This window comes from Pomacea canaliculata, linkage group LG3, assembly GCF_003073045.1.
Source record: "Pomacea canaliculata isolate SZHN2017 linkage group LG3, ASM307304v1, whole genome shotgun sequence".
Taxonomy (NCBI): domain Eukaryota; kingdom Metazoa; phylum Mollusca; class Gastropoda; order Architaenioglossa; family Ampullariidae; genus Pomacea; species Pomacea canaliculata.
In genome coordinates, this window is record NC_037592.1 from 11307239 (window position 1) to 11333029 (window position 25791).

Sequence of the window (25791 nt, forward strand, 5' to 3'; positions counted from 1 at the left end):
TATATATATATATCACTTAGGGAGGGAGGAACTCTGGAAGAAATCCCTTCTGCCACGAAGTGTGGAGGGAGGCGGGGCTGGCGAGATGACGGGGTAAGGGGGCGAGATAGTGAATTGAATAACGACCACAGCACATTGCGACCTCTGGTGTCGAAACCCGTGGACGGGTAGTGTCAGGCGTTGTCTACTTGTATCAAGTAGACTGTCTACAAGTCTACATTGCTGTAAGAGAATACTGTACCAGAAATCTCTCTGGTCAAACATTTAACAACTCTAGGGTCATCGATGCACTTAGATTATTAAGCCTTGTTGTACATTAACATTTTTATCTCAAATCCGATCAACAGTGAATAAATAAAAAAAAATCTGTCACGGTCTTGAGGTTCTTTTATTATTTAAAAACCAGCATTCGTGACTATAGCCACTGCGTTAGAAGAAGTTTGTCTCTTTCTTGTGTGTTTGTGAGAGAGTGTGTGTGTGTTGTAGAACACTTTTACAGCCCAAGAAACTAAACATACACCCAAGTTAAGGTCTAACGAGAAAGTAAACTCAGATACATATTGAAACACACTTTTGTAGCTGATTTGTTGACGATGCTATTTTTTTCTATCGGAGAGAGATTGTATTTTTGTGTCAGAGTGATAGAGTGCATTTATACTAAGAGAAATATTTTCTGAAATAAAGCAGATAATATATTTTGTTCTAAAAGTAGACATAGGTATTCCCCGATTTTCGAAAGAAATCTTCACACCATTTCTTTTTTATGAAAGACATTACGCTTCCGCTAACCGAAAAAGACTATTTTCGATTTTACGAAAACAGACGAAAATAGCGTTCGGCGTTTGTTTTCGCGATTCTGGGATATAAGTTATTTGTAGTTTATGTGAGCTGTGTGTTTATGCTAGCATGCCTGCTTGTATTACATGTTAGTTATTGTACGTGTAGTCTGTTATTTAGTTTCCCACGTTTCGAAAGTGTGCTTTGTACCACTGTTCGCTAACCGAAACAAATCCGAAAAGGATTTTCGCTTTTTACGAAAACAGCAGAAAGTGAAGAAACTGTTACCGTTTGTTTGCAGTTTCTTCCAGATTCTGTTCAGTGGAACAGTGCAAACATCATGTCTACCTTTAAGTAGACATGGGCTGCGTGATTGTCATACTATTATTTATTGTGTTCTTCTAGGTTTTAGAAGTCATCTGGTCTGATTTTGGAAGTTAATTTTGGGGTATGGGGACGCTCAATGTTCCTATGTAAATTATTTGCTTCTTTCTTTACGCTGCTTCTGGTTACCATAGGAACGCTTTACTTTCGAAAAATGGGGTAAACCTGTCTCAGAACGAACAGTATCTTCTGCTCTAAGAATAAATGGTCACATGTTTTCTAAGAATGTATATTATTTCCTATTCTTAAACTGAATAGTACATAAAAGCGAATAAATATTTACCTGGTAATGCCCTTGTACTTGTCCACAAAGTATAAACATAAAAACACTACATGATTTCCATTTTTTCCAATGTTCTCGGCTCCTAAATCATTCGTCGAATCCAATCCTAGTTTTTCATCTATCAATCAACATTACCTACCTTATCTGTGGACAGCACTGTCAGATTATAGTCTTACAGTGATGTTACCTTGCTAGTGAAACACTAAACAATTTATAAACTGCTGCAGTTGTAACGGAATACACTGTGTCTGTATTCTGGGGAGGCTCAAGAACACACGAGAGGGTAGAAAACAACAGACACTCCAACGAAGGTTCGTTTGGTGGGGAGATCGCCGACGACATTGTTTTGGAAGAGAATATATTTACAGTAAGGACATGTCATCATGGCAACATCAGAGTTTCAGTTGGAACCAGATCCACGAGGACATCACACTGGAAATGTTTTCTTGGAGAAGAAAAAAAAAAGTTGCACTCAGTTGCACTTCAAAGCGGGTTTTATCCGGTGAAAGACGTTAAACAAGGCCAAGGAGATTTTTTTTAAAAACCGACATTTAAACAAGCGACAAGAAGGCAAGATATGTGAACTTTGGAGGGTCACTAAAGGTCAAATCCTTGAAGGATATGACCCGTGTCAAGGCCGTGTAGGTGACGCATTACAGTTGTGACGATATCGTGACGACAACACGCCTCAAAGGCCTGGGTGTGACGTGTCTCAAGGTCGTGAACCCTGACGTTTTTCGAGGTCACGTTGCAGCTTGGTGACGTCAGATTGCATCAGACGTCTACCTCGACAATGTCTACATGGATGTTGGAGCGCTGTCTGCTGGTGATGCTGTTCGATTTGCTGTTGTCAGACGCTGTGAAAATAATAATAATAATAATAAAATAAATAAATAAAAAAGAACAACAAACAAAAATTGCTGATTCTCAATCTTTTCCTAAATTTTTTCCTCCCTCCATCCAATCAAAATATCTCTTCGGGTATTACTAGATGGCCAGGTTTCGGAAACCAAGAAGCGTGTTATCTTGTGCGTGCGGCCTTACGCAAGAGAAAGAGAGAGAGAGAGGGAAGTGCGTGTGTGTGTGTGTGAATTGTATGATGAATTTCCTTTTGTTTTTTACTCCAATGAAAAAAGTCAGTCACAACTTTTCCTTCACGACAGATTTTGAAGCAAGCAATGATACATCATCAGCAGCAGACTGATACACCTGATACACTAGACTAGGCGGCTACTCACCAGAGGGCGCGTTGATCTCGCCCACATTAATGGCGGTCCGTTTGTTGTTGTGTCGCTTAGTCGTCGGACTGAGAGGGTCTCTGGTGGGCGAGCAGGAGGCAGCCAACTCATCCGTGAAAATGACGCTTATCCCCCCGACCTCGCCGTCCATGCTGGCTGCAGGGGGATGAAAGTGAAGACATTAAGTAACAGAGAAAAACTTCTGTCTGCAAGATTGTAAAATAGAATACCCGTCTACACCCCAGGAACGTACAAACATCAGTAACACAGGAAGCCATTTGTCCACACAGTCAGTTATAAGAAAACCGTTCCCTCTACCCGACTTTGACACACAGACACCTTATGTTCACTTGACCACAACTCACCCGTTTTAAATCCGGAATCGATGCTCTCCCCTCTGCTGTCCTCACTTCCCCTCCGAGCCACATTGGCTTTGTTGTCAGAAAGGGAGATCACCGACTGCGTACTTCCGCTCACCGACGAATTTACTGGCGGAGGGTGGGAGGCGTCCAGGCTGCCCTCCACCACCGCCTCCGTGTTCTTGAGGGCGTCTGCGGCGCCCACCAGCATGTTCTTCTTCTTGTGCGGCAGTCGCATCTTGGCCTGCGCGTGCGAATAGTACAGCGTGAAGTTGTTCACGATGACCGGCACGGGCAGAGCCAGCATCAGCAGCCCGCACAGGGCGCAGATGCCTCCCACGATGTACCCGAACGCCGTCCGAGGGTATATATCGCCGTAGCCCAGCGTCGTCATAGTAACGACCGCCCACCAGAAGCCGATGGGGATGTTCCTGAAGTCGTTCTTAGGGTCCTCGTCGATCTGCTCGAAGTAGTAGATGAAGCTGGCGAAGACCAGGACGCCGATGCCCAACACTATGATGAGCAGAAACAGCTCCTTGGCGCTGGCCCTCAGGGTGTGGGCCAGGATCTTGAGGCCGGAGAAGTAGCGCGTGAGGCGCAGGATGCGAAAGATGCGAATCATGCGCAAGGAGCTGATGACGTAGAGGCTCTCGTGCGCGCCGGCGTTGGCGGCCATCATGATGATGTAGGTGTAGGTGGGCAGCACGGACAGCAGGTCCACCCACGTCAGCACGTGGCGGCACAGCGCCGCACGGTCCGGACAGAAGATGACGCGCAGCAGCAGCTCCAGCGTGAAGTACGAGACGCACGTGTACTCCAGCACCTTCAGCCACGCCTTGGGCTCCGTGGCCTCCTGCAGCTCGCGCACCTTCAACGTGTCGCTGCTGCTGACGTTGACCCCGGCCCGAGGGTCACGGAACTGCATGTGCGACTCGGCCACGAAGATGGCGATGAAGATGAGAACGAAGACAACAGAAGCGATGGAAATGATCTGAGGAAAAAAAGACATGCAACTGGCAATGCAAAAATGATGTCATCAGTAAAAATAGCAATAATAACAGTAATACAAGAGTAGAGAAGAGAAGAGTAGAGTAGAGTAGAACAAAAGCAAGTAGAATAGGACTAAAATTAGAAAGGACTACATCATCGTAATAAAGAACAAGTGAGTAGAGTAGTAATAGTAACCACGAATAGAGTAATAATAAATTAATAACAATCACATAAGTAGAGTCATAGTGATAACAACGAAGTTGTATTAGTAAAGTATCGCTATAATAATAGATTTGTAATGCATGTAATAGTATTCGAGTGAGTAGAGTAATAGTAAAATGAGATAATCATCTTAAAAATACATTATTATTAATAATAACAAAAATCTTGTACATAATAATATTGGAATAAGAATAATAGGTTTATAATAAGTTACCAGAGTCACAATAACACAACGACTAGTATTCATAGGAGATTAATTGAAATATCAAGTAGACAGCCATCGAGAGAGAGAGAAAGATGTACGAAGAAGAAGATGGTGATATGAGTTCTTACAAGTGTATAACAAACAAGACATCACACATTACTCTTTGGATATATATATATATTGGTTCATGATGTTCATGTATGATAAAAGTCTTTTTCTGACTTACCTGCTGTGGTACATCATAGACATTTCTAGAACCGGAAGCATATCGACTTCTCCTCTCCATTTTACCCATTAATATGATGAATAATAAATGCTTCTAAACAATAATAAACAGGTTGACAGTTGACAGACTTGAAGCTGCAATGTTTGTCTTTTACAACGAGTAACTCATTGACTTGGAACATTAAACAATTGAGCATTTTTTTAATTTAAAAAATTGAACCCAGTTAAAAACATCCACAAATTATTTCACAAATTTATTTCAACTTCCAGCCTACAACATCGCACTGTCCTTGTCATCGACAACATTTCTTTTCTTCCGAGGTTCTCCTTTTTTAATTGTTTGTTTCTCGAGTTGTTTTAGTTTTTTTCAGATTCCATGGAGATGTTGGAATTTGTTTAAATGTGGTAGAATGAGGGATGAGGCATGAAAGTCATTATTACCTTTCTCAAGCAGCATTGAATACTCTCACCCCCCAAAAAAACAAACAAACAAACAAACAAAACGAAACAAACAAAACAAAACAAACAAACAAAAAACAAACAAACAAACAAACAAAACAAAGCAAAACAAAACAAAGGTTTAGGGACAAAGTCTTACCTGGGCTCCAGACGACGAAGTCGGGTCCTCCAGCAGGTGCCAGACCCGCGGTTGCCATCGCTGGAAGCAGTGCTTCTCCTCGTGGGCGTCCTCCAGCACGATACCGAAGCGACGCGCGATCTCCTCGTCCTCCTCGTTGTTGTCGTCGTTCTCGCTGTCGTCGTGGTCGCTCTCCAGCTCGGCCAGCGTCTCCTGCGCGTCTCGGTGGGCGCTGTAGCCGGACCAGCAGCACGGCTCGATCTGCTTCTCGTCGATGCCCCAGAAGGCCAGCTCCTCCTCGAACATGGGTCCGCACACGTCGGCCGGCGCGTGCAGCTTGCCCGTGCGGTAGTAGTTCAGGATCATGTTGAAGACGCCCGGGTGGCGGTCGAAGAAGTACTCGCCAGTGGCCGGATCGTAGTCCGGGTTGTGGTCCTGCGCCTCCGTCAGCCACGACAGGCGGGTGTCCGGGATGGACTTGAGGGTGGAGCGGAAGGTCTCGTACCGCACGCCACCAACGTTGATGACCACCCGGTTGCTGTTGCCGCTACCCGTGCTGCGGCCAGGCGCCAGCGACAGTTTGCCGTGCGCCAGGGACAGATTGCGAGGGATGCTGCCCTCATGACCCCGCTCCATCTTGGGGGACAGAGGGGTGAGGTGGGGAAAGGGGAAGGTGTCACTGGGGGATCTCGGCTGCTGGCTTGCCACTCATTCCTGTGTGAGTTTTTTTAGTTTAGCCTCACCTCCGTTGCTCACCTGTCACTCAAACCTGGTCGCACGCACCGCTTTACCGCCTTACCTGTCACCTGGGTTTACCACCTGTCACCTCGGCTTACCAACTGTCACCTCGGCTTACCAACTGTCACCTTGGCTTACAACGCTTGCAGCGTCCCATCGCGAAAAAATAAATCTCTAAGTTGTTGTACTTTTTAAAAAAAATAATGAAATGGTTTTAAACGTGCGCTAACTCATCTATTAAATCTTTTTTTTTTAATTTTTTAAAAAAAAGTCTGTTCCCTATTCTTTGCGAAGAGGATGTTCAGTAATAATCACCTATTTATTTAAAATATCTTTTTTTTTTTTTTGTTAGCACAATCTCTCATTTCCTCCGCTACTGTGGAATTTCTTCTCTGATATATGCAAGTAACATGGACATACGATTATTTCTGTTGTGTCCCGAAAAAAGACTAAAATTAAACAATTTTTTTTTTTGCCTTAAATGTTTGTATTTCTTGATTTTTTTAACCAGTCAACTGCTAGTTCATGTCACCACTTCATCCAATCCGACGAATGTAACAAACGGTTCACTTCATCAGCAGCTGAGAACATCCTCAACTTCAAAGACAAGAACTTCATGAACCTCCGGACATCACAGACTGTATCCAAGTCTTGACCGTTTAACGTACAGCTTCACTTCGACCAACATTTTCGTTGGAAATTCTGTTCACTTCCGTTGCCATGTGACGCAGCTTGTGCCCGGCAGGTGCTCGGTAACCGGGAGGAGGAGAAGCAGCGGGATCAATGTAAGTTCGTTAAAGATGCTGCAGCCTGAATGACACCAAGGACAGGAAGAGCTCACAAACAACACCATTTGTTACAACCGATTACAGCTGATTCCTTTTTATCTATTATTTATTTATTTGCTGTTTCGAATTCCTCATCATCTTAGCTGTTGTTTCTGCTGCTGCTGTTGCTGTTACCCGCCGGTAACAGGTTTTCAGTCTTTTGCAGAAATATTCTCCCTTTTTATCGTCCATTGTGTTTTGATAAATCTTTGCTTTTTTCGTTGAATTTACTGTTTCTCTGTACCTTGTCGGTGTCGAATTTCATATTTTGACAATTTTGAAAATTGAAAGAATACTTTCTGGTAATTGAGGGAGTTCAACATGCTTTACTCACTCTCAAATATATTTTTATTCAGACACACTCGTAGGTAAGTGTTGGAGTACTGAAATTAGTCTTTGATGTCTACCTTCGATAATCTCTGTACTGTAAAAGTACTCTCTCGAAAAATATTATTTTTAAAAGCTCAGAAGAGTATTCAAAGCAGTCTTGTTACCTTTTATGATTGAAATCCATCAATATTCCTCCAGAAGCGAAGGGCGAGAAATGTAATCCAGAATTTCAACACGAATGACAAGCTCGATGTTGCCAACAGAAAAGTTTATTCCCTTGTCAGCAGCGAATGATTTGGAGGAATGTAAAATATTTAGCACCACAACCAAGTAATAAATAAATCTTGAACAAAGACGAAAAGATGATGTTGTTCACAGGACTCCTTGCCTGAGAATGAAATCAGTCTATCTAAATTTAAAATTGTCAGTTTTCCTGTCGACGGAGGACAGATGACAAACAAGGCAGGTGTGGGCAAGAAAACTGACGGGGTGGTAGCACAATAAGAACTTGATGAATTTTTGCAGACTCGGGTACATCGGTGTACCGCTCCAGCACTTACAAAAACAACATCCACTAAACGGTTAAACAAAATTCATTAAAGGTAGTCAGGCTAGGTCTGTTCACTAAACCCTCGCAGTCTGTCGAAGATGATTCCAGAAGGAGGCTGTACCTTCCACGGTCAGTGTTCCTAATGATGATGCAATCACGGGTTTGTCCTTTGCTTCATCAACTGTCCTGAGGAAGTGAGAGTAGTCCTTTGTGCAAGCGACACACCACGTGACCGGTTTTAACCAATGAGTGGGATCGGGTAGGAAACGTGTTTGTGAAGACCTTGGTTGGTTGATTGGTAGCTAGGATTGTTTTATAACAAGATAGAGAGAGATGGCTTGTCCCGGTGCCGAGGTCTGAACCCTCGAACCCCCATTGGTGACAACTCACACTGTATTGGTGACAAATGCTTGACCGTGAAGCCAACTTCAGTGTTCGCGGCCGAGGGATGAGGCGAGCGCTGGACAAGGAAGATGCGGGCGAAGAAGAGCGTCTGTGGCAAAATATTCTGAGCGCATGCGCAGTGACTGCACCAGCTGTGGAGATGGGAGGAGTGAGGTGGGTGCTGAAAAGGCGGCAGATGTGTGTGTGTGTCTGTGGGTGTGTGTGTTACCCGGTCGGTGTGTGGCGCTAGCTGCGGATTTGCATCGATTATCTCTGAGTTCAGATCGGGTAGACCAACAATTCCAGAACAGCGGTAACGATCGCCATGTGTTTAATCCTCCTGCTTCCTGTGGCGGTCTGTGCAGCCACCTGCCGAGCATCCCGCGCATCCTGCTGTCTCCCGTTCACCATCTCAAAGCCAGCCTCACCCTCCCGAGATGGTCCGCATGGCAGCGGCTTCAAAAGTTTTATGTACAAACAACCTGTCACGAAAAGTGCCCATCCACCTCCTTCACACGACATCATTTGCTGTGAAGCCGCTCGCGAGGTGCACAATGGTCTGTGTGTGTGTGGATTGGATCCATACCTGCGCAGCTTCTTGACAGCACCCTTACTTCGCTCGCCACCAGCGAGATGTTTCCCCACCCCACTCACCCCCACCCTACTCGACCCCACCCCACTCACATCCACCCCACTTCCAGCTTGCTTTCTAGACAAGGAACTGTTGAGCCGTGTCAGCACTGTGCGATAGGTCACGTGGTCAGTCACGTTGCAGACCGTCTTCACTGGGTCACACGTGCGCTCACCCGACTGTGTACCCGGGACCATTGTTGCCAGTTCCTTTCGCGACATGTCCATAACCAGTGATCGGTTCCCTGTCGGCTTGAGTATGAGACCTGCTATTTTTAGATATTCAAGATTTTGGTGATTTGACTCGTGGATAACCCTCAACCTTTCTCCCTTAGTGTCAAGAGAAGAGTATCTACATTTAATTCATTTACAGGTCATGACCATCTACGGTTTAATTTGAGAGTCGGACTCAGTTCTCGTGTTACAAAGCCATCTCTGTCGCCACAACGACTACAAACAACAATTCATGGAAATTCTCTGTGTTAACAAACTGGTTTTATTCAGACGGCAGATTTGTACCTGTCTTGTCAAACAGTTCTGTTACTCAAGGTAGACATTTTTATTGAAAAGCAATATAAACAAAGGACACATCACGTATATTGAACACAGGGAAACATGAGTCATGAGTGACATCCGTGTACAAACATTGACACAATGCTGAGTGTCGTGCTTTCAACATCTTCTGATATTATGAAAGTTAGTTTGGAGTTGCTCTTAGCCTCTTGTGAACACTGCCGAACATGTGACAATGTGTGGCATGTAACAAGTATTTTATCATGTTGAATGCCCTTTTGGAAATAGTGACATAAGTTATATCCGGTGTATTACAAAGCATGATACATTACCAACAGGAAAACCAAGATTTAAAAATCTACATAGTAGAATTAACGTTTTCCTTCGTTAGCTTTAATAATAATAATAATAAAACAATAACAACAACCATTTTACATGTCATTTCACCACTTACAAGTAGGCACAGTGTGTTGTACGGCTCAAAACAAAGTAAAATATACAATAAAAATATAAACTAATTAAGGAAGGATTACGCAGATCAAAAATTTTTAAAAAAAGAAATAGAAAGAAAAAAAAAAAAAAACAACACAGTATTAAAGTATAGGCACGAGATCTCGCAGTCACGGCGAGGTGAAGAAAGATTAATTTTCGCTCGGTATTGGAAGTCGTGTTTTGAATAACTTTTTTCCGGGGGTTGGCGAAAGGGAAGCAACACAGTAAAGAGCAGAGTACAATGGTTATCTGTTCCTGGCAGTGAGGCAGCATCGGTAAGCAACATAGTAGTTAAAATATTCTTACAAGCAGGAGGACACAAGACATAGTCATCATCGGACTTACCAGAACTGGTGATCATGACTTCAACAGACATCCTACACGAGCAGAACTAAATGGAGTGAAGAAGTACTGGTGGAGTGGAAGACAAGTTAGTCTGTAAAGCAAAGAGCTGTAGACAAGATGTCCAAAGTGAAGAATGGACGGCAGGGACCGTTAGTAGTAGTGCAGTGTGTATGTAAGAGGAACACAACAGTCCCGGTCAGTCAGTTAGGCGAAAGGGAGATCACCTGCAGAGGTGTAACCGTGCAGCATTGATTGCTTACATTAATCACGCCAAAAATAAATACATAAATAATTTTATAAAAATTAAAACCAGCGAAAGAGAGAAAGGTTAGATTAGTGTACAGGTCATACACAGCAGAGATATGTGAACAGGGAAACATGTCCATGCACTTCTTGAAATCTTACAGACACAAAGGTCAACGCATCCAGATGAGCGACACTCCAGACCTCGTGCTACCTTACAGCACGAATAAACCCTCCAAATGTTGGTAAAGGCACTGTCGTGAGTAGAGACACCTGAGATAGGTTGCATGAGAGGTCTTAAAAATAAGTCTGAAATCACCGATCTCAAGTGCAAACGAGACTGGTGACTTGAGACATCTTCTAGACCACACATTCACATCAGCCAATGGGAATTTCTGTGGGTTAAAGGTAAAACCAAGTTAAGTGATAAGTTAAGCTTAAATGATAAGTACTGACTTTTTTTTTATCATGATCGAACAAAACAGAGAACAGAAACAGAGTGAAGATTAAACATTTCCACGTGTACCCGATGTTCATACCTACTTGTCCTTCAGTCAGTCAACAAGAGTTCACTAGCAACCTCCACAGGAGGGACAGCTCTGCGACTGACCTCACATCGGAACTTTCAATTCGTCCTCGTACAGCAGACGAGCCTCGGCGTGCTTACGCGGGTCAGAAAAAGCCGTTATTTCCCCTGTACTGGAGTCGCGGGCAACGGCCTGCACCACGGCCATGTAGCTGGTGTGGGGCTTGGTCTCGTGGCCGTACGACTGCAGTTTGGTCAAGATGTCCTGACAAGCAACAAGGTGTAAATACGTTGTAGATACGTTGTAAATACGCTGGGAAGGAGTTAAATAGTTTTCAGTAGTTATTAATAAGTTTCACACACAAAGAAGTTGCTAAAAGTCGAAAGTAAGTGTTATCCATCTACTAGTAAGGCTGACTTTTCCTACATCAAGTTCCAAATATTGGAGATATCTTTCTCATTACAAAAGAATAAACTTCTAGTAACAACGTGTCGGCAACAATTTTATTTACCTGGTTCAAACCCTCTTCCCAAACAAGAACGTTGGGAAACAACTGATGGTGAAGACGTTTCTCGTTAATGGCGTCTTCCAAAGATTGTCCTAGCCACAGATTTCGAGCGATAACCTGCCGAAATGAAGAATGTGTGAACATGCGCGGTCGTGTACTTCCATAGGTCAGCATCAGTGTTATTTTGCATTCTTCCTACAGTTTTAAAATTACTACTTCCGTAAGAATGCTGGTGGAACATTTATGATCATAAAGACCTAATCAACATTTATTGTCACTGTATATTATCACATGTATATTCTATATATAGATAATGACGCAGTTCTGTGTGTGTTGCGAATAGTGGCAATGAATAATTTTTTTTAAAGCTTCCCACACATTAGACAGGAGGAAAAAGGTTTTCCTGAGGGATTCAAGAAGGCAATGTGGCTGATGATGATGCCGACTATACTACCAACGAAAAATGACCACAACTGTGTTTGAGGTCAAGCAGGTCATCGTCTGAAAGGTCGTCGAGAGACGACGGGTCACCTGAGCGTTGGTCGTTGTGATGCGGACGCCACCAGCGCTACCGAGGACCAAACGAGGGTTGCCGTCCTTGTCCACAATGATTGCGGGCGCCATGGACGACAGAGGTCGCTTTCCGGGTGTGACGTAGTTCGGTGAACCAACCTTGAAACAGACGTGTAATGAAAACACTCTACGTGCTTCAGAGAGCTAGGCTAGAGAACTAGACAACAAGTTAGACATATTTAATTAATTAATAGTTTGCTCTCACTAGAGACATGGGCGACATGGCAGCCGATGGAGATCAAATGTTAGTCTGTACCTTCTGTGTGTCCAGGACAGGACCCTCGGACTTCGCGAAGTCGGCCATGTGGTTGTTTAGGATGAGACCAGTTGACTCGGACACCACCAGGGAGCCAAAACTGCATCATCGTACAAACCACGAACATGTAAATAGTAGAATAGTAGAAACATAGTATAAAATCAACACGAACTTTCATAATGTCCATGTGCTTTCTTTGGGGTTTTTGGTTTGTGGTCGTGTCTCTGCATATTTAAATGTATTCGCGGTTCTTACTTTGACTTCGTACTCCAAAACACGCTCTCTCTCTCTCACACACACACGCACACACGACTTACTAACTGTTGATAGAGCTTGTGGCTGACACAGCATCGCCCTCAGGACTGATGATGGAGATGTGTGTGGTGCCCTCCTCTGTCCAGGAGGCCGCTGACAGGTTGGTGTAGTGCTGCGGGTCGTACGTGCGGTGCGGGTCAATGGCTTGTCGCAGACGGTCGGCGTGATCAGCTGACGCCATCCTGTGTAACAGCTGCACACACAACAGTTAGACATCGATAATGCCAGCGCCAATCTCAACTTTATTTCTCTGCCGCATTCTATTCACAAACATTACATGAATAAATTACAATCACAAACTTTATTGCGCATCTTTTGCGGTTATCTTTATTAAAATCTAGAGAGTCGCATTTTTTTTACAATGACTAAAATTCAGTACAAGATACACTTTCCCAAAAGATGGGTGGCCGCCCACTTGCCACCCTTCCATTCTCGAGAGACAAGCCACTTAATGTCACTATGAACAAAAATCCAACCCGTGACGTCACAGTTGTACACAGACACTTACACGAGAGATGTTGACAAACATGGGGTCCGCGATCTTCAGGCGGTCGGCGTAGGCGAACTTAAAGCTTTCCACCATTTTATGGAGGGTGGCACCACTCCGCTCAGGGTCTCTGATGTCGTCTGGGGTCAGCCCGAAGCCTGAGGATGACAAGGAGTCCGTTATTAGTGTGGGTCGTGACCTGACCGAGCTACACTCGCTGTTCACCTTGCAAGAAGTACCCGTCGGTCTCCTCAACCTCCATACTCACCGCTGATGATCCTGAGAACGAGAGACAACACCGGGCCGCCGCTAGGAGCTGTGAGGGTGTGGAGAGTGAGGTCCCCTAGCTGCGCGGACACAGGGGGCGCTGTGAGCACCTGGTAGCGCGTTAAGTCCTCCTGCTTCAGCAGACCTCCTGTTGGTGAGGAGAAAAACATGGACTGAACTGGTGTTTGTTGTCTAGATGCTCGTTATCTGCCCCTACCGCAATCCTTTCGTCCTGGATAATTATCTCTCTTTTCTCTCAAACCCTCGACTATTTACGATTTGCAGACAGATGATGGACATTACTGAGCAGATCAAGCGAGGGCATGCATAGACATTACAGAAAAGTAGACAGGTTAACAGGTAAAGAGAGAGCGACAATACAAAAACAAGAACACATGGGTAGACATTTGTTTTTGCACGCATATCTACATGTGATGGTATGCGTGGTCGCGACGAGGAATACACACATGCAGCACACCTGCAACACTCATGCAATATTCCCCTTCCCCACCTCTTCCCCAACACGTGTCGGTCCTCCTAACCCACTGAGGTCCCATTTCCCTTCCTTTTTCCCTGTCAGCTGTTACAAACTCAGACCCCATCCCTTGCCTACCCCTTCCTTAATGTCGGCCCTTACCCATTGAAGACACTTCCTCTATCAGCTTAGCAGCAACCTGAGAGTTGGAACCGTAAAGATAGTCTGGACCATGATTCGCAAACCCCTCCAACGTCTTGGCGAGCGCGGGCATGAACACCACGTCCCCCTCCACCTTGGGTGTCCTGCCATCCTCTTTACAGAACAGTCGGCTGCAACAGAGCATCGTCACGACAAGTCTCGGCATGAAAGGTCTTGAAATTTCATTTCGCTTTCTATAATGAACAAGTCTCCATGTCTCAGGAAGCATCTGAAGACAGCTATAAACATGTCAAGTAAATCAAACAAACTGGAAGCGAGGTTAAGGCGTGCCCACAGGATTTTATCAACTATCTCTCGCTCTCGTGCTCACGTGCACTGCGCGAGGGCATTACACACCTCGCCATTGGCCATGAGACAGCAAACATCATTACAGTGTGCCTCTTCATCCGCTTAGGTCAAGGCCACTTTCGTGACCCCTGTTCCCTATCACCGACCATCAACTGCCTCCTGGATTATATCTTGAACTCGCGTGGGTTGCGAGGAGTTGGCGGCGGGTGGTTCTGATTGGTGAATGGACATTAGGCACAGCCAATGGGATTCAAGTGGATTACGCAAGTTGGCGTTACAACGTGTGTGTGTGTGGTGGTGGTGGTGTGGTGGTGGTGGGTTCTAATTAAGAAACGTCTGAACTGATCGCAGGAGACAGCTGTTGCGTTGTCACTGTGCGTGTTTTTGCGCCAACCCCGGGTGCACGCACTAAGATGTCCGGTAAGTCGGTAAGCGGAGTCGTGGCGACGATAAAAACGAAATTTAAAAGTCGTTGATTGGGATCAGAATTCACATAAATCTGCAAATAAATTCAGCTTTGTTTCCTGCTACACAAGCAATAACAATCGCTATTGCTTCCTCTTGTCGGTAGAGGACATACAGGTGGATGTGGAGGTGGGGAGGGGTACTGACGAAGGGAAGACTTTAGTTTCAGTTTCTGGAGGAGAAGCTTCTGCTAAGTGCATTTAAGAGATCCGAACTACAGGTCACCTAGAACTCATGTCAAAGAGACGAGCAAACATTTCGCTTCTCGTACGTGCGAAAAGTCAGATGCGTTGGCGAGCGAGACAAACAGTTCTCTTCTCTACTTCCAGTATCGGATCAACACACGGCAACCACGGGGCCCTCCATGCTACTTGCCCTCCAGTCTGGACATTTTTTCTCTCTCGTCTCCTTCAGTCAACGAGCAGAAACCCTTAACTCACTGTTTTAACAACCGGAAATTGCTTCTTTCAGCCTGCGGGCATCCTGTTCCACATCCTAGCTGCACTTTTTTTTTTTATTGAGTCACGTGACTCTAGAAGTACGGGTGCTAACATGAACATGTGAATCTGCCTTTGCTTATTGTTGTTTTCTTTCAGGGACCGCAGAAAAGCAAACCTAGTGATTTCATTGGCTGTTGGCTTCAGTGACGTCAGTACATAGAATTTAAATCGATCTACCTGTGCTCTTTGTTGAAAACATTTTAAATGCACAACAAAATAATAACAGTGCTGTTGTGTTTTGTTCAAGCTTCATTTCACTTTTTAATCATTCTAATAAATCTCCTTAGTAATTCAGCTTCTTACTGTGACCTGCTACAACCAATGGAAGACCTACAATCATGTTTAAGATATGCGCACACTCATTTAATTAAAATAAATTTTTTTAAAATAAAATTAAATTAAAAATTTAAAAAATTTCCTTTTTATCAGTGCCAATAATTTGTAAGATGTGTGTTACCATAGGCCAGGGATGCTGCTCAGTTTGCTGCTGTCAAGCGCGAGGGCGCGAGCTGTCGAGTGGGACAGCGGATGTCCCTCAGCCGCCATTTTGATCGCGGGAGCGAACAAGTCTTTCCATGGTAGTCTCCCATACTTCTGATGGGCCTGCCATAGTGCTTTTATCTCCGCTGGCACTGCTATAGACAGACCGCCTGTACACACCATCCATCATCAGCCATCATCATCCATCATCCAACATCCATACACACACCGAATATAAATTCATCCAACATACATAAATACATAAAAGGTTAAAATTATAAGAAAGAGAACCACCCAAATGAGAATATGACTTTTTGAAATAGTTTAAACGTATTTTACTTTTTCAATGCTTGTCAAATAAATTCTTCATCTGTTTCAAAACCATATTATATCAATTTATCAATGGTAAATAAAGGTTTATATCATGGATCCAGAGCTTCCTCATCCCTCCTCTTTTTCGCTCCCCTTCTCCACCCAATTTTTCTCATCTTCTTTCGTTTTCTGGATCCTCCACCCCACTCTCTAACAGCAAATTTATTGCTAGAGAATGCAAGACAGAAAAGAAGATTGGAGTGCTATCTTCCTGAAGTATTCAGCCCTCAGGGGGTCCTCTCTGGGTCGGCTCTAAAGCAGGTCACCCCAGAAAAAAAACTGTGTTCCATCGCAGGGAGGACAAGCTCCCCAAAGAGACTGGTGTTGTGTACCTCACTCGTGAGCTCACACGTGCTTTGCTGACATAACACGGGTCACGAGGATGAAGGAGTAAAGTGACCTGCTGCTGAGATAAATGCTTCTCATTCACAAGACTTCCACAGCAGAACAGGCAACACAGTGAACATGACAAAAGGCACCAATGTGCAGGCCGGCAAGAAAAAAAAAATACAGAGAGTGGGAGTGAGAGAGAGAAGAAGGCGAAGCAGGAAGTGCGGGGGATTATGGGTAAATAACAGGGCAGCAGAACCAAATGAGAACATGCAGGGTGGCGGTGTAGGCAGTAAACAGGAATTGCCGTCGACCCACCCCTGAAAAAGGACTTGTTGAAGTACTGGTCGTAAGTCGCTAAAAGTGGCGCCACCTCCCGGCCGTCGAACATCTCCACAGCTTGAGGTTTCTTCTGGTAAACAGCCAGGTAAACGCCTGAAACATCATATATCTTTATTTAGTCTGGTGGTGTTATTAATCCTTCGTCAACATGGTGCTTCATTCATCCTTCGTCATACTGGTGTCGTCAAGTCTTCGAAACAGTTAGCATGACTTTATTCCGAATATTACAGCTAGAAATCTCGTAAACTCTCGTTAAATCTCGTGAGTGGGAAACTTCTACTTTGTTGCTGGACAGCTTAAATGTCACATGGGAGAACTATCGTAGGTGGGGGTGTGTTCTTGATGGACAACTACCATCTGGAATTTTCTTGTCAACATCTCAAGCCTTTCGTTTACTTAACTTCTCTTTTTTGTTTCTTGAAAGTGTGCCGAGGGTTCAAGAAATATGGAAACATTGGGGTAGGCGCGTCTAGGTTTATCAGTTCTTGCAGAGACAGGTGTGTTTAGCCAGCAAAATGTAACTTACTCAGGGCTACAGAGGGCATGGTGGCGCTCGTCATCACCTGATAGGTTAATGTGCTGAGGTCGGGGAGTAGGAACCGATGGCATCTACTTCACCACATTTCCCGCGCCCCACCCCGCTTACACCCATCTCGAGACCTTATTTCACGTGGTGACACGTGGCAAGGGGCTTACACTAGACAGCCATCTCTTGCCTCCTAGGAATCGCTCATCGTCATATGTAGATAATGTATCTATCTATATATTCCCCTGAAGCCAGAGGCATGAGGCAGAGATAGCTGTACCCGAGCTTTCAACCGTAATCGTTGTAAGAGAAGTACAGTAAACATAAGAAGCTCATAGAGTCTTTATCTTGCGTACGGTTTCCAACTAAGACACACAAAAAAAAGTCCTACTAGAAAAATCTACCTCAGGGACAAGCATTACCTCCCCCGAGGCCTGTGCTGTGGGGTTGTCGCACCCCGGTGCACAGAAGCGAGGATATTGCAGCGTCCACAGCGGAACCTCCTCTGGCGAGAACATCTCTGTTAACAGAAACTCATCAATGATGATGACGATGAGGAGGTGGAGCAACAGCAGCAGCACATTCTCTCAAAAAAAAACTCTTTTTTATTTTTTTTTAACTGTTCACGGAAAGTCCCATGTTAACTTAAAGTCTCATGCAGAAACACCCAATGAGTACTGTTCACTTTCATCCGAAATCTGAATCCACCCCGTGTTCACTCACCGTCCGACCTCAGAGCAGTCCGTGTGGTCAGCCGCCACCGCGCCGACGACTTTGCGCGAACCGTTGACCCCGAGGTCAGTCTGCGTGGCATCAGCGTTGAGGCCCAGGCCCAGCCCCAGCCCCATGGCCAGCATGTACACCACGCACATGATCCCCACCGCCGCCACCACCACCGCCTTGCTGCAGCTGCAGCATCTGCACGTGGTGCTCACGTGACTTTTCGTGCCCTTCCTCCCAGGTCGCGGTGCTGACCCCTTCTCTGGGTCTCCTGCAGCTTCGTCTTCAGGCTGGGACCGGGTCTGGTGGTTCTCACTGGACCAAAGGAAACATGATACCAGTCACCAGTCACCATGGATACTAACCTAGGTCCTATATTAAGTTCAGATATCATTTCTCAGAACCAGAATTTGACCTTTGCTGTGCATAGCGATAGTTGTAGATGTGTATCTTGATAATAGAAGGTAAATATTTGCTCAGACGTTGTATCAATATATAATATCTTGAGATTTATCCAGTCAATAAGAAAATATCACCGCACTAGAGGCTGTAGGTCCTTCTTACAGCATGTGACTAGAGTAGATGTTTGTATGAGGCTCAGCTCACCTCAGACCACAACAACCGACTCTTCAACAGTTAAGAATGCAATGTCCCGACATTGTCTTTATCATGTGAGTAAAGAAAAATGAAGTGCAGTCAATTAAAAGATGTGAATTAGTCCGAAGCGTAAGAAATCTTTAAAATCCTTTTTATGAACCTTGCCCTCTTGACCCCGCGGTAAACTGTGTATGTACCTGTGTCTGTGGTGTGTTGGGGTGTGACCAGTGTCGCTAAAATGTTTAGACATCCTCGCCGAACGTTAATGGATTTTGAGGAATAAAGAGTAAATAGTTTGGTGTGGAGAGGCCCATGGGTCCACCCAGTGCACCTGCCAACCTGTGCTTCATAAGAAAACCGTGGTTCTTATTGCACGTGACTTGTGTCTTGCCAGTAGACATCCCTGGTGTGTGCATAACCCGACCTCTGCCTCCTCAGTTATCGCCATAGTCATCTCTATTATTGTCATAATCATTTTTGTGGCTGGTCTTGATCTTACATGATCAAGCCCTCGTTTTCCTTTCCTATCGTAGGTCTCCCTTGGTTAATACATTTGTGTTCCGGTGTAGAGAGGTTGTCAGTGTTGTTGTGGATGAGATTTATATATAAAAAAATGCACACTTAAAGTTTTCCATGTGAGTGTGGTTGGATCAGTGTCAAAGCAGCATCCTCAAATGACTTTTTACAAAGCATGTTACGATTCAGAGCCGTGGATGGAAAGCATCTATACGAGATAACAAATAATTTGGGGAATGATTTCCTTTGCAAGAGTTCCCGCAGAACCTAGCAATGTTCAGTTTATGCAGTTTGCACAGAAAAAAAAGTGTTGTCGAGAACGTGTCTGCTCATGCAAATAAAGATAAACACTGTTTTCAGGCCTGTGGGAACTCCAGAAGAGACAGACAAACAGACAGACTGACAGAGCAGACTTCAAGATTCAACTAAAAAGCTGAATTCTCTAAAACACAATAAGTTATTTTTAACGTTAATTTAATGTTAGTATTTTTAATGTTATCCATAAATTTCTTGTAAAAAAAAAAAGTTTTGTCCTTTAGCTTTAGTGTCCTTCCTCAATTTTCTGCTCAGTAAAAGTATCGGAAACCAAACATTTATTGAAGCAGCTGCTGACAACGCTGGCGATGTTGTAGTCGCCGGTCCAGCATGGAGTAAGGGAGTATCTACGTGAGCTCCACCAGTCCTGACATGTGTAATCTGCGGAACTGTGTTTACGATTCCTAGAAACTGATTAAAGACCCTGCCGCCTCTCGGGTAACACGTAGGCAGACCTACAGCACGTGACTGGCGGCTGAGCACGTGCAGCTCTGACAGTGCCGCTGTCTCTTGGTGTAACCACGAACTTGTATTACTGGACTGCTGGCTGACGATTTCTTCCAGTTAACTCCTAAAACGAGGCATGAGACTACAAAGCTTCCGGTTTAGTCACTCGACCAGTCTTCCCGAACGGATTGTACTCGAGTTCCAGGGTACTTGTGTATTTATGTAACATATAATAAACTTGATTTCGTGGTGTGTTTGCGATACTTCTTGTCTGATTGGACATTATAGGATTCAAGATTCTAAAATGAATTATTGTGAATAAGAACTGACCTGGCCAACAAGACAAATCTCGTGCAATCGGTGATTATAACAAATATCGGATGTTTCAAAGTCACTTAGCCAGTGCTGTATACACAGATACACAGAGACAACCCGGGTATTGAATAAGACAGGTGAAGCTGAGCAGTCTACATACCAGACACTCCAGGTTTGTCTGTGAGTGTTTCTACTAAAACTAGATAATGTAATTGGTTTTAGATGGTCCAGCATAGAGATGAATGACACAAAAACTTGTGAATATTGTCCGGCTGGTATGATTCAAACCAATCACAGAAACTTGAAAACTAAGGGCTGCGTCTATCCATGGGTTCTCTCCAACGACTGGTACCAATCAAGGGACCAATGACTGTAATTTTAATCAGCAAGTGAGCAGCATTCAGTCCTAGGTGGGAACTGTCCATTCACCCTAGATAGCAGTCTTGTTGGTTTTTAATTTTTAGAAAAATTGAAATCGCAACTGTAATTTCCAAAGATAACTCAGGGTTGAATGCCAGTCGTCCCCAAGCAGTCGGTGGCCCGACACCCGAGATGGGAGCTGGCGAGATGGGGGCGAAAGAAGTCGAGATATCTGCGAACTGCGATCTCTGTACGCCTCCCCACAGTCAGGGGGGAGGTCAGGGGGACGGGAGGTGGTGTGTGTAGTCTGGATTAACTCCCTTTATGCTTTCAACGTGAATCACTGTGAGCACTCACGCAGCTGGTAAAAATATTTATTCTGGTAGCCAGATATGTTATGGTGTTAAAAGAAACCCCCTTTTCTCCTAGCAGTTGAGCGATGGTTGCCACCCAGTAACAGTAAACCTCTAGTTTGTTTGTTTTTAAGTCTGCAGACAGTCATCGTGTTCCAGGTCGTTGGTACTTTGGGCTGACTTAGGTGATCACTACAGGAAATGATTGTAATCATCGCTGTTACTGCCAGTGGTAAGAAATTTATGTTAAAATAGCAAAAACCCCTTTTACAATTTTGGAGCCTAACCTATTTAACACTAGAACGGCGATGTACGCTGACTCCAGTAACCAACTCTATCCCGCTATCTTGTACTTGAAGGGATTTGTTTTTTTTTTTTTTGCTGAAATGTCCTTTATTTGTGTCATCTACGTAGTCTTAAAAAAATCATGCAAAGTTATATTTTCATCTGGTGTGTGTAGGATACATCTGCTTGGTATTTTACACGATTCCCTGACACGATGGTGTAAAATACCGATGTTGTCATTACTTAAAATTTTTTAATTGTTTCCCCAGTTCCAATAACTAGAGTGTGTTTTTGAAGTTTCATGATAATAAAGAACAAAGTTATCAGTAGAGACATTCTAGCCACTTCCAAGCAGAGTGTCACTAGCCTGTGAATTATCAGTCAAGTACTTGCTCCTGTTTTCGAGATATGGCTTTACAAACCCTGAGACAGTCCCAGATATTTCTGACTATTCTAGCAACATTGTGTAGAGCAGCAATAGAAGACTGTGTGACTGGCGCTGGACTGTGGATCCAAAGTCCATTTGAAAGAAGCGGGTGGTGGAAATTTCTGCACAATGTCTGCTGGGCTTTAAACAACCTTTCTAACCAGTGGACCTATAAAGATGATTACACTTGCAACCAATTAGTCGTATATCTTGTTAATGATGCAGACACGTACACCATCCTAGCCCGCAGAGTGTAAAAGCTGTTAAAGCTAAACCAAACCAGTATCTGTGTTAGTGTTAGTGTTTAGTGTAGTTTATAACTATAGTGCTTAGATCTACACAATATATAATCACAGAAAACACCAAATAGAGTGAGAAGTAATCACAATATCAAAAGTGACACGATACTACAGATGTTCTCCTTGTGAACTGGGGTGTGGGTGGGTTGGGGGATGGTTGGGTTACACTGTTACCACCATACTCTGTTATGTCGACAACTTGTTTTAATGAACCTTTTTATGACTGCAGCTACGACCTATTCCTGCTTCTTATGAAACAAGCGGGAAATGAGCGTTAAAAAGCTAGAAAAATATAAATTCAGAACCAACCTGCCATCCCCCAGAAAAGGAGCAGCGACTGTGTCTTTCGCGTTGTCCGCCATGTCAGCGTGTGTATCCCAGCATGCACAGCGGTGATGTTCACTCTAAACTCACGGCAGACTTTGTTTACGCTGTAGTTCACTGTGGGGTTGTTGTTTTATTGGGTTTTTTTTTAACCGAGTGCTTGACCCGAAGCTGTTTGACTGAGCGCAGTTGACGGCCCTGGTGTTGCAGATGGTATCCACTCTAGTCTGTGCGCTGTGCTTTGGCTTCGGACGACATGGTGTGTAAGGTCTCACCCATCAAAAGGTGGTGGGAGCAGCTTCAACCGCTGTCTGCTGTCCTTCTTATCGTCGCGGTGGTGGTTGCCGTTGTTTTTGCTGTTTTTTAGGGTCCTTTAGGGAGGACCTCGACTTTCCTTACCAGTAGTCCCAAGCCCCTTCAGCTGTCCCCCTCAAAACCCCCACCGTCTCTCTTTGTGTGGTCGTCTGGCTTTCTGTCCGGTCAACCGGCATCGGCGGCCGAGAGATTAAAGATGTCGGTGATAGTAACTCTCTCCTTAGCCAATGACTTAGGATATGTCAGCACTGAGGAAGATGAGAGGCCAGATGGACTAACGGTTTCCTTCGGGCCACGCGCCCTTTCGCAGACTTCCAGAGGTTCAGACACTTAGGCACCGATGTCCCATATGCAGACCTCCAGGCGGTCATACACTCAGGCCTCAATGGTCCGTACGCGGGCCACCGCCGTAAAGCTGGCAAATGGGGAGACGACTCGCTCCATGCCCTCGTCGAGTTGCGGTCCCTGCTTCCTTTCCTCGTGCAAGACTCGGGCACGAAACGGCCGGCAGAAAATCGGTCAGGGCAGGTAGCAGGAGCTGGGGAAGGGGAGGATGTTGTGGGGGGAGGTGGTGGTGGTAGGGGAAGATGACTCGCACCAGATGGAACTCCTCTGCTTATCGCTGTCGCTTGTGGTCGTTTGGTTAAAGCGCCGAGCACACGAAAAACGCAAAAGGCGAAACTTCAGCCGTTAGAGCCCCCGTCTTCCTGTTTGCCTTGCGACCTACACATGTCCGGTAGTCAAACGGTCAGCACCTGTCACCAATAGTCAGGACTGGCTATCCTGGGTTCGGATCTCGTCTCGGGCACGCTGGTTTTTTGTCTGCATGTGGCAACCAAGATCGAACATCAAATCATTTACTGAAATGAATTGTTCTTACCATTGGTCATGAAGAGAACTTTCTTTTTAATCGCAAAAGACTTTTAAGATGAAACAAACATCGGGTCAGTTCACTAGGAAGTATTTGGGCCATTAGGGTATGCTGCTGTCACAGGGTTTCTAAAACGGCGTGTGACAAGCAGTCCAACCACGGGTGGGTTGATCAAACAGACTTGGTTCTACTAAATGACCATAGGAACCGACACGCAGTCCCAGAATTCTGTTTGTGAAACAGATAGCAAAGCAGGTTTTCAAAAAGCAGGTTTGCTAAGTCGCTGTTGGTATGCCGTGTGCCCGAGGCTTTAGCAGCCAGCACGTTTCCAAAATTAAAAGAGTTCACTCTTATTTATTTATTGGGGAGGATGAGGAAGAAAAAAATCTGGGGTAGGGGTTAGGCAGAAGTACTTAAATTGGTTATTTATGCAGAAGGTAGCCATGACACGGGTTATTTTTGCAGTCAAACCGAGTCTTTAAACTGTCGACTCGAGACCACCGTGGTTAACAGGAATGTGTTCTGCTAGTGGTCAGTAGTCGTTTGCTTACTGCCCAACCTCATGAACCTTTCTGTACTACTAGTAATAGTACTAGCAGCAACAGTAAGCAATAAATTTCAAAAACTTTATTGCTATTTTTGTAATATTTTGCCATGTTAGCGACCCAACAACCACCCAACATCACTTTAAAAAAAAAAAAAAACAGTGAAATTTGTTGCTGACTTTAGTAAACGGTGTAGTATAATTTTAAAAAGAGGCATAAAGTTATCCACTGCTGCATTTGCATCTGAATCTCCAAGGGTGTCAGTCAGGGTATCTAGCGGATAACCACAGACAAGAGGACCAGCCTGGAGCTCTTAACTTGTTCCCTCTCCGCTCATGCAGGTAACGTACATCACGTGCGACTTTGAAAACATTTCTCCCACAGGAAGACATTGTTTCCATAAAAATTACTGAAATTTGTTTGTTTTAGACAAGATTTTTTTTAATCCTGAACTACTTTTGAGAACATAATAATTTTGCGACTCTGCGCAAGTGGCGGTGAGAATCCAGTCGGTTTCACGTGCATGACGAAGTGGGGAGGAGACGGGGTAGAGAATTGAATGTATCAAGCGTATTTTCCTATGCGGACAAAAACTCAATGAGCTGCCCACGGAAGACAACAAAAGAATTGACAGTCAGTCCAATAAGAAACCTAAACATTCACAAGAAAACGACATCCTGAGAAAACCTCCCTCACTACCTCATACAAGGGAAGTAATTCATATTTTTCCTTCACGCAAGAAAACTGGAGTTATGTTTCTTTGTGTCGTGTCTCGGCTAACCTGCTGTAATTTAGTATTTGTTGATGTCACTAACCGCCAAATGGACAAGCTTCAAAACATTGTCACTCACAGTCTTTTGCAGGCAGCAGGCAGACCACATGACACCCTTAACAGCTCGAGCTGGCATTGTTTACATAGAGAGATATATAATTATCTATTCACAGACACCATGCGGCATCACAGTCGTCGGAGCTATTAGCACCCTATCACCGACGAGGCGTTCTCTTTGAATCCCTATAACTTAAGGAGATAACTAGCTGTGTAAGTTGACCCAAAAATAAAACTAACTGCCGATTTATGAGCCACCGTCTAACTAAAGTCACCTGGCATAGCGGAAATTCTCATGCATTGTTCGTTCAAGGGTGAGGCAAGAAACCCACAACTAGAAGATTTTTTTTCGATAAATCGAAAACAAGAATGAAACGGTGTAAAATCAACTGTATTCCTTCTGACGCTCATCGAACAGCATTAGAAGACAAGAATATTAATTTATTTTTATTCGAAAGTAAATGATCAACTGGAAAAACGAAGATTATGTAACAATTTATTATTTATTTAATTGTGACAATGCTAATACATCATCCTCCTCCTCATTATTATTATTATATTATTATTATAAAAATCCTTTTGCACATTAATTCGAACAATTGCTTACCACAGGAAGCTAAAATAAAGACTCTTTAGTTTTGTAAAAAAAAAAAAATTAAAAAAAATTACTCTGGTAGATGCTGTAAGAGTACGTGAAAGTTTTTCTTGTTTGTGATATGTGTATAATGAGTGTTTGTTTATTAAACGAGATATATTTAATATCATATATGTAATCGACATGAATTTACTAGTATCCTCGTTGTTTTGATAAACTTGTAAAATTTTTATCAATAACTTTTAGACCTCATGACCAATTTTCTTGGTATATGTTCTTATGGGGATTACATCTTAATACTCCTTGAGGGTAAAGAAAAAAGAAACTAAAACTAAAGTCTTCAGAATCGATGTTGCTCACCAGGAAACATTGTTTTAGCAGCTGTGACCTGGTTTCCAGGCCCTCGTCAGCTGTAACAGCAGCTCCTGGCTCA

The 25791-nt window shown here is 44.1% G+C and overlaps 2 protein-coding genes across 2 annotated transcripts; both read right to left on the minus strand.

Annotated features, from left to right (window-relative positions):
- Positions 1 to 1698: 1698 nt before the first annotated feature.
- On the minus strand, positions 1699 to 6126 carry LOC112560065 (potassium voltage-gated channel subfamily C member 1-like). The gene is made up of 4 exons (XM_025231638.1): positions 5282 to 6126; positions 3048 to 4032; positions 2683 to 2838; positions 1699 to 2301 (listed from the first exon to the last, which is right to left on the minus strand). Exons 1-4 carry the CDS (start codon positions 5894 to 5896, stop codon positions 2219 to 2221), a joined length of 1839 nt encoding a protein of 612 aa, XP_025087423.1. The 5' UTR covers positions 5897 to 6126; the 3' UTR covers positions 1699 to 2218.
- Positions 6127 to 9192: 3066 nt separating this feature from the next.
- On the minus strand, positions 9193 to 23242 carry LOC112558809 (glutathione hydrolase 1 proenzyme-like). Its single transcript, XM_025229495.1, has 13 exons — positions 22189 to 23242; positions 17969 to 18280; positions 17668 to 17765; positions 16696 to 16812; positions 15653 to 15845; positions 13883 to 14052; positions 13247 to 13393; positions 13000 to 13136; positions 12494 to 12684; positions 12177 to 12276; positions 11879 to 12019; positions 11351 to 11464; positions 9193 to 11103 (listed from the first exon to the last, which is right to left on the minus strand). Exons 1-13 carry the CDS (start codon positions 22239 to 22241, stop codon positions 10924 to 10926), a joined length of 1953 nt encoding a protein of 650 aa, XP_025085280.1. The 5' UTR covers positions 22242 to 23242; the 3' UTR covers positions 9193 to 10923.
- Positions 23243 to 25791: the final 2549 nt, after the last annotated feature.

What these genes read in the sequence shown, in the direction of transcription:
- LOC112558809 (XM_025229495.1), bottom strand. Translation starts at nt 22,241, where the DNA reads ATGGCGGACAACGCGAAAGACACAGTCGCTGCTCCTTTTCTGGGGGAT. An exon ending in CCTTTTCTGGGGGATGGCAG is followed by an intron (nt 18,281 to 22,188) that starts GTTGGTTCTGAA and finishes CCTTTGGTCCAG; the next exon opens with TGAGAACCACCAGACCCGGT. An exon ending in ACAAGCTCTATCAACAGTTA is followed by an intron (nt 12,277 to 12,493) that starts GTAAGTCGTGTG and finishes ACGATGATGCAG; the next exon opens with TTTTGGCTCCCTGGTGGTGT.
- LOC112560065 (XM_025231638.1), bottom strand. Translation starts at nt 5,896, where the DNA reads ATGGAGCGGGGTCATGAGGGCAGCATCCCTCGCAATCTGTCCCTGGCG. An exon ending in CTTCGTCGTCTGGAGCCCAG is followed by an intron (nt 4,033 to 5,281) that starts GTAAGACTTTGT and finishes TTTTTTCCTCAG; the next exon opens with ATCATTTCCATCGCTTCTGT. An exon ending in CGATTCCGGATTTAAAACGG is followed by an intron (nt 2,839 to 3,047) that starts GTGAGTTGTGGT and finishes ATCCCCCTGCAG; the next exon opens with CCAGCATGGACGGCGAGGTC.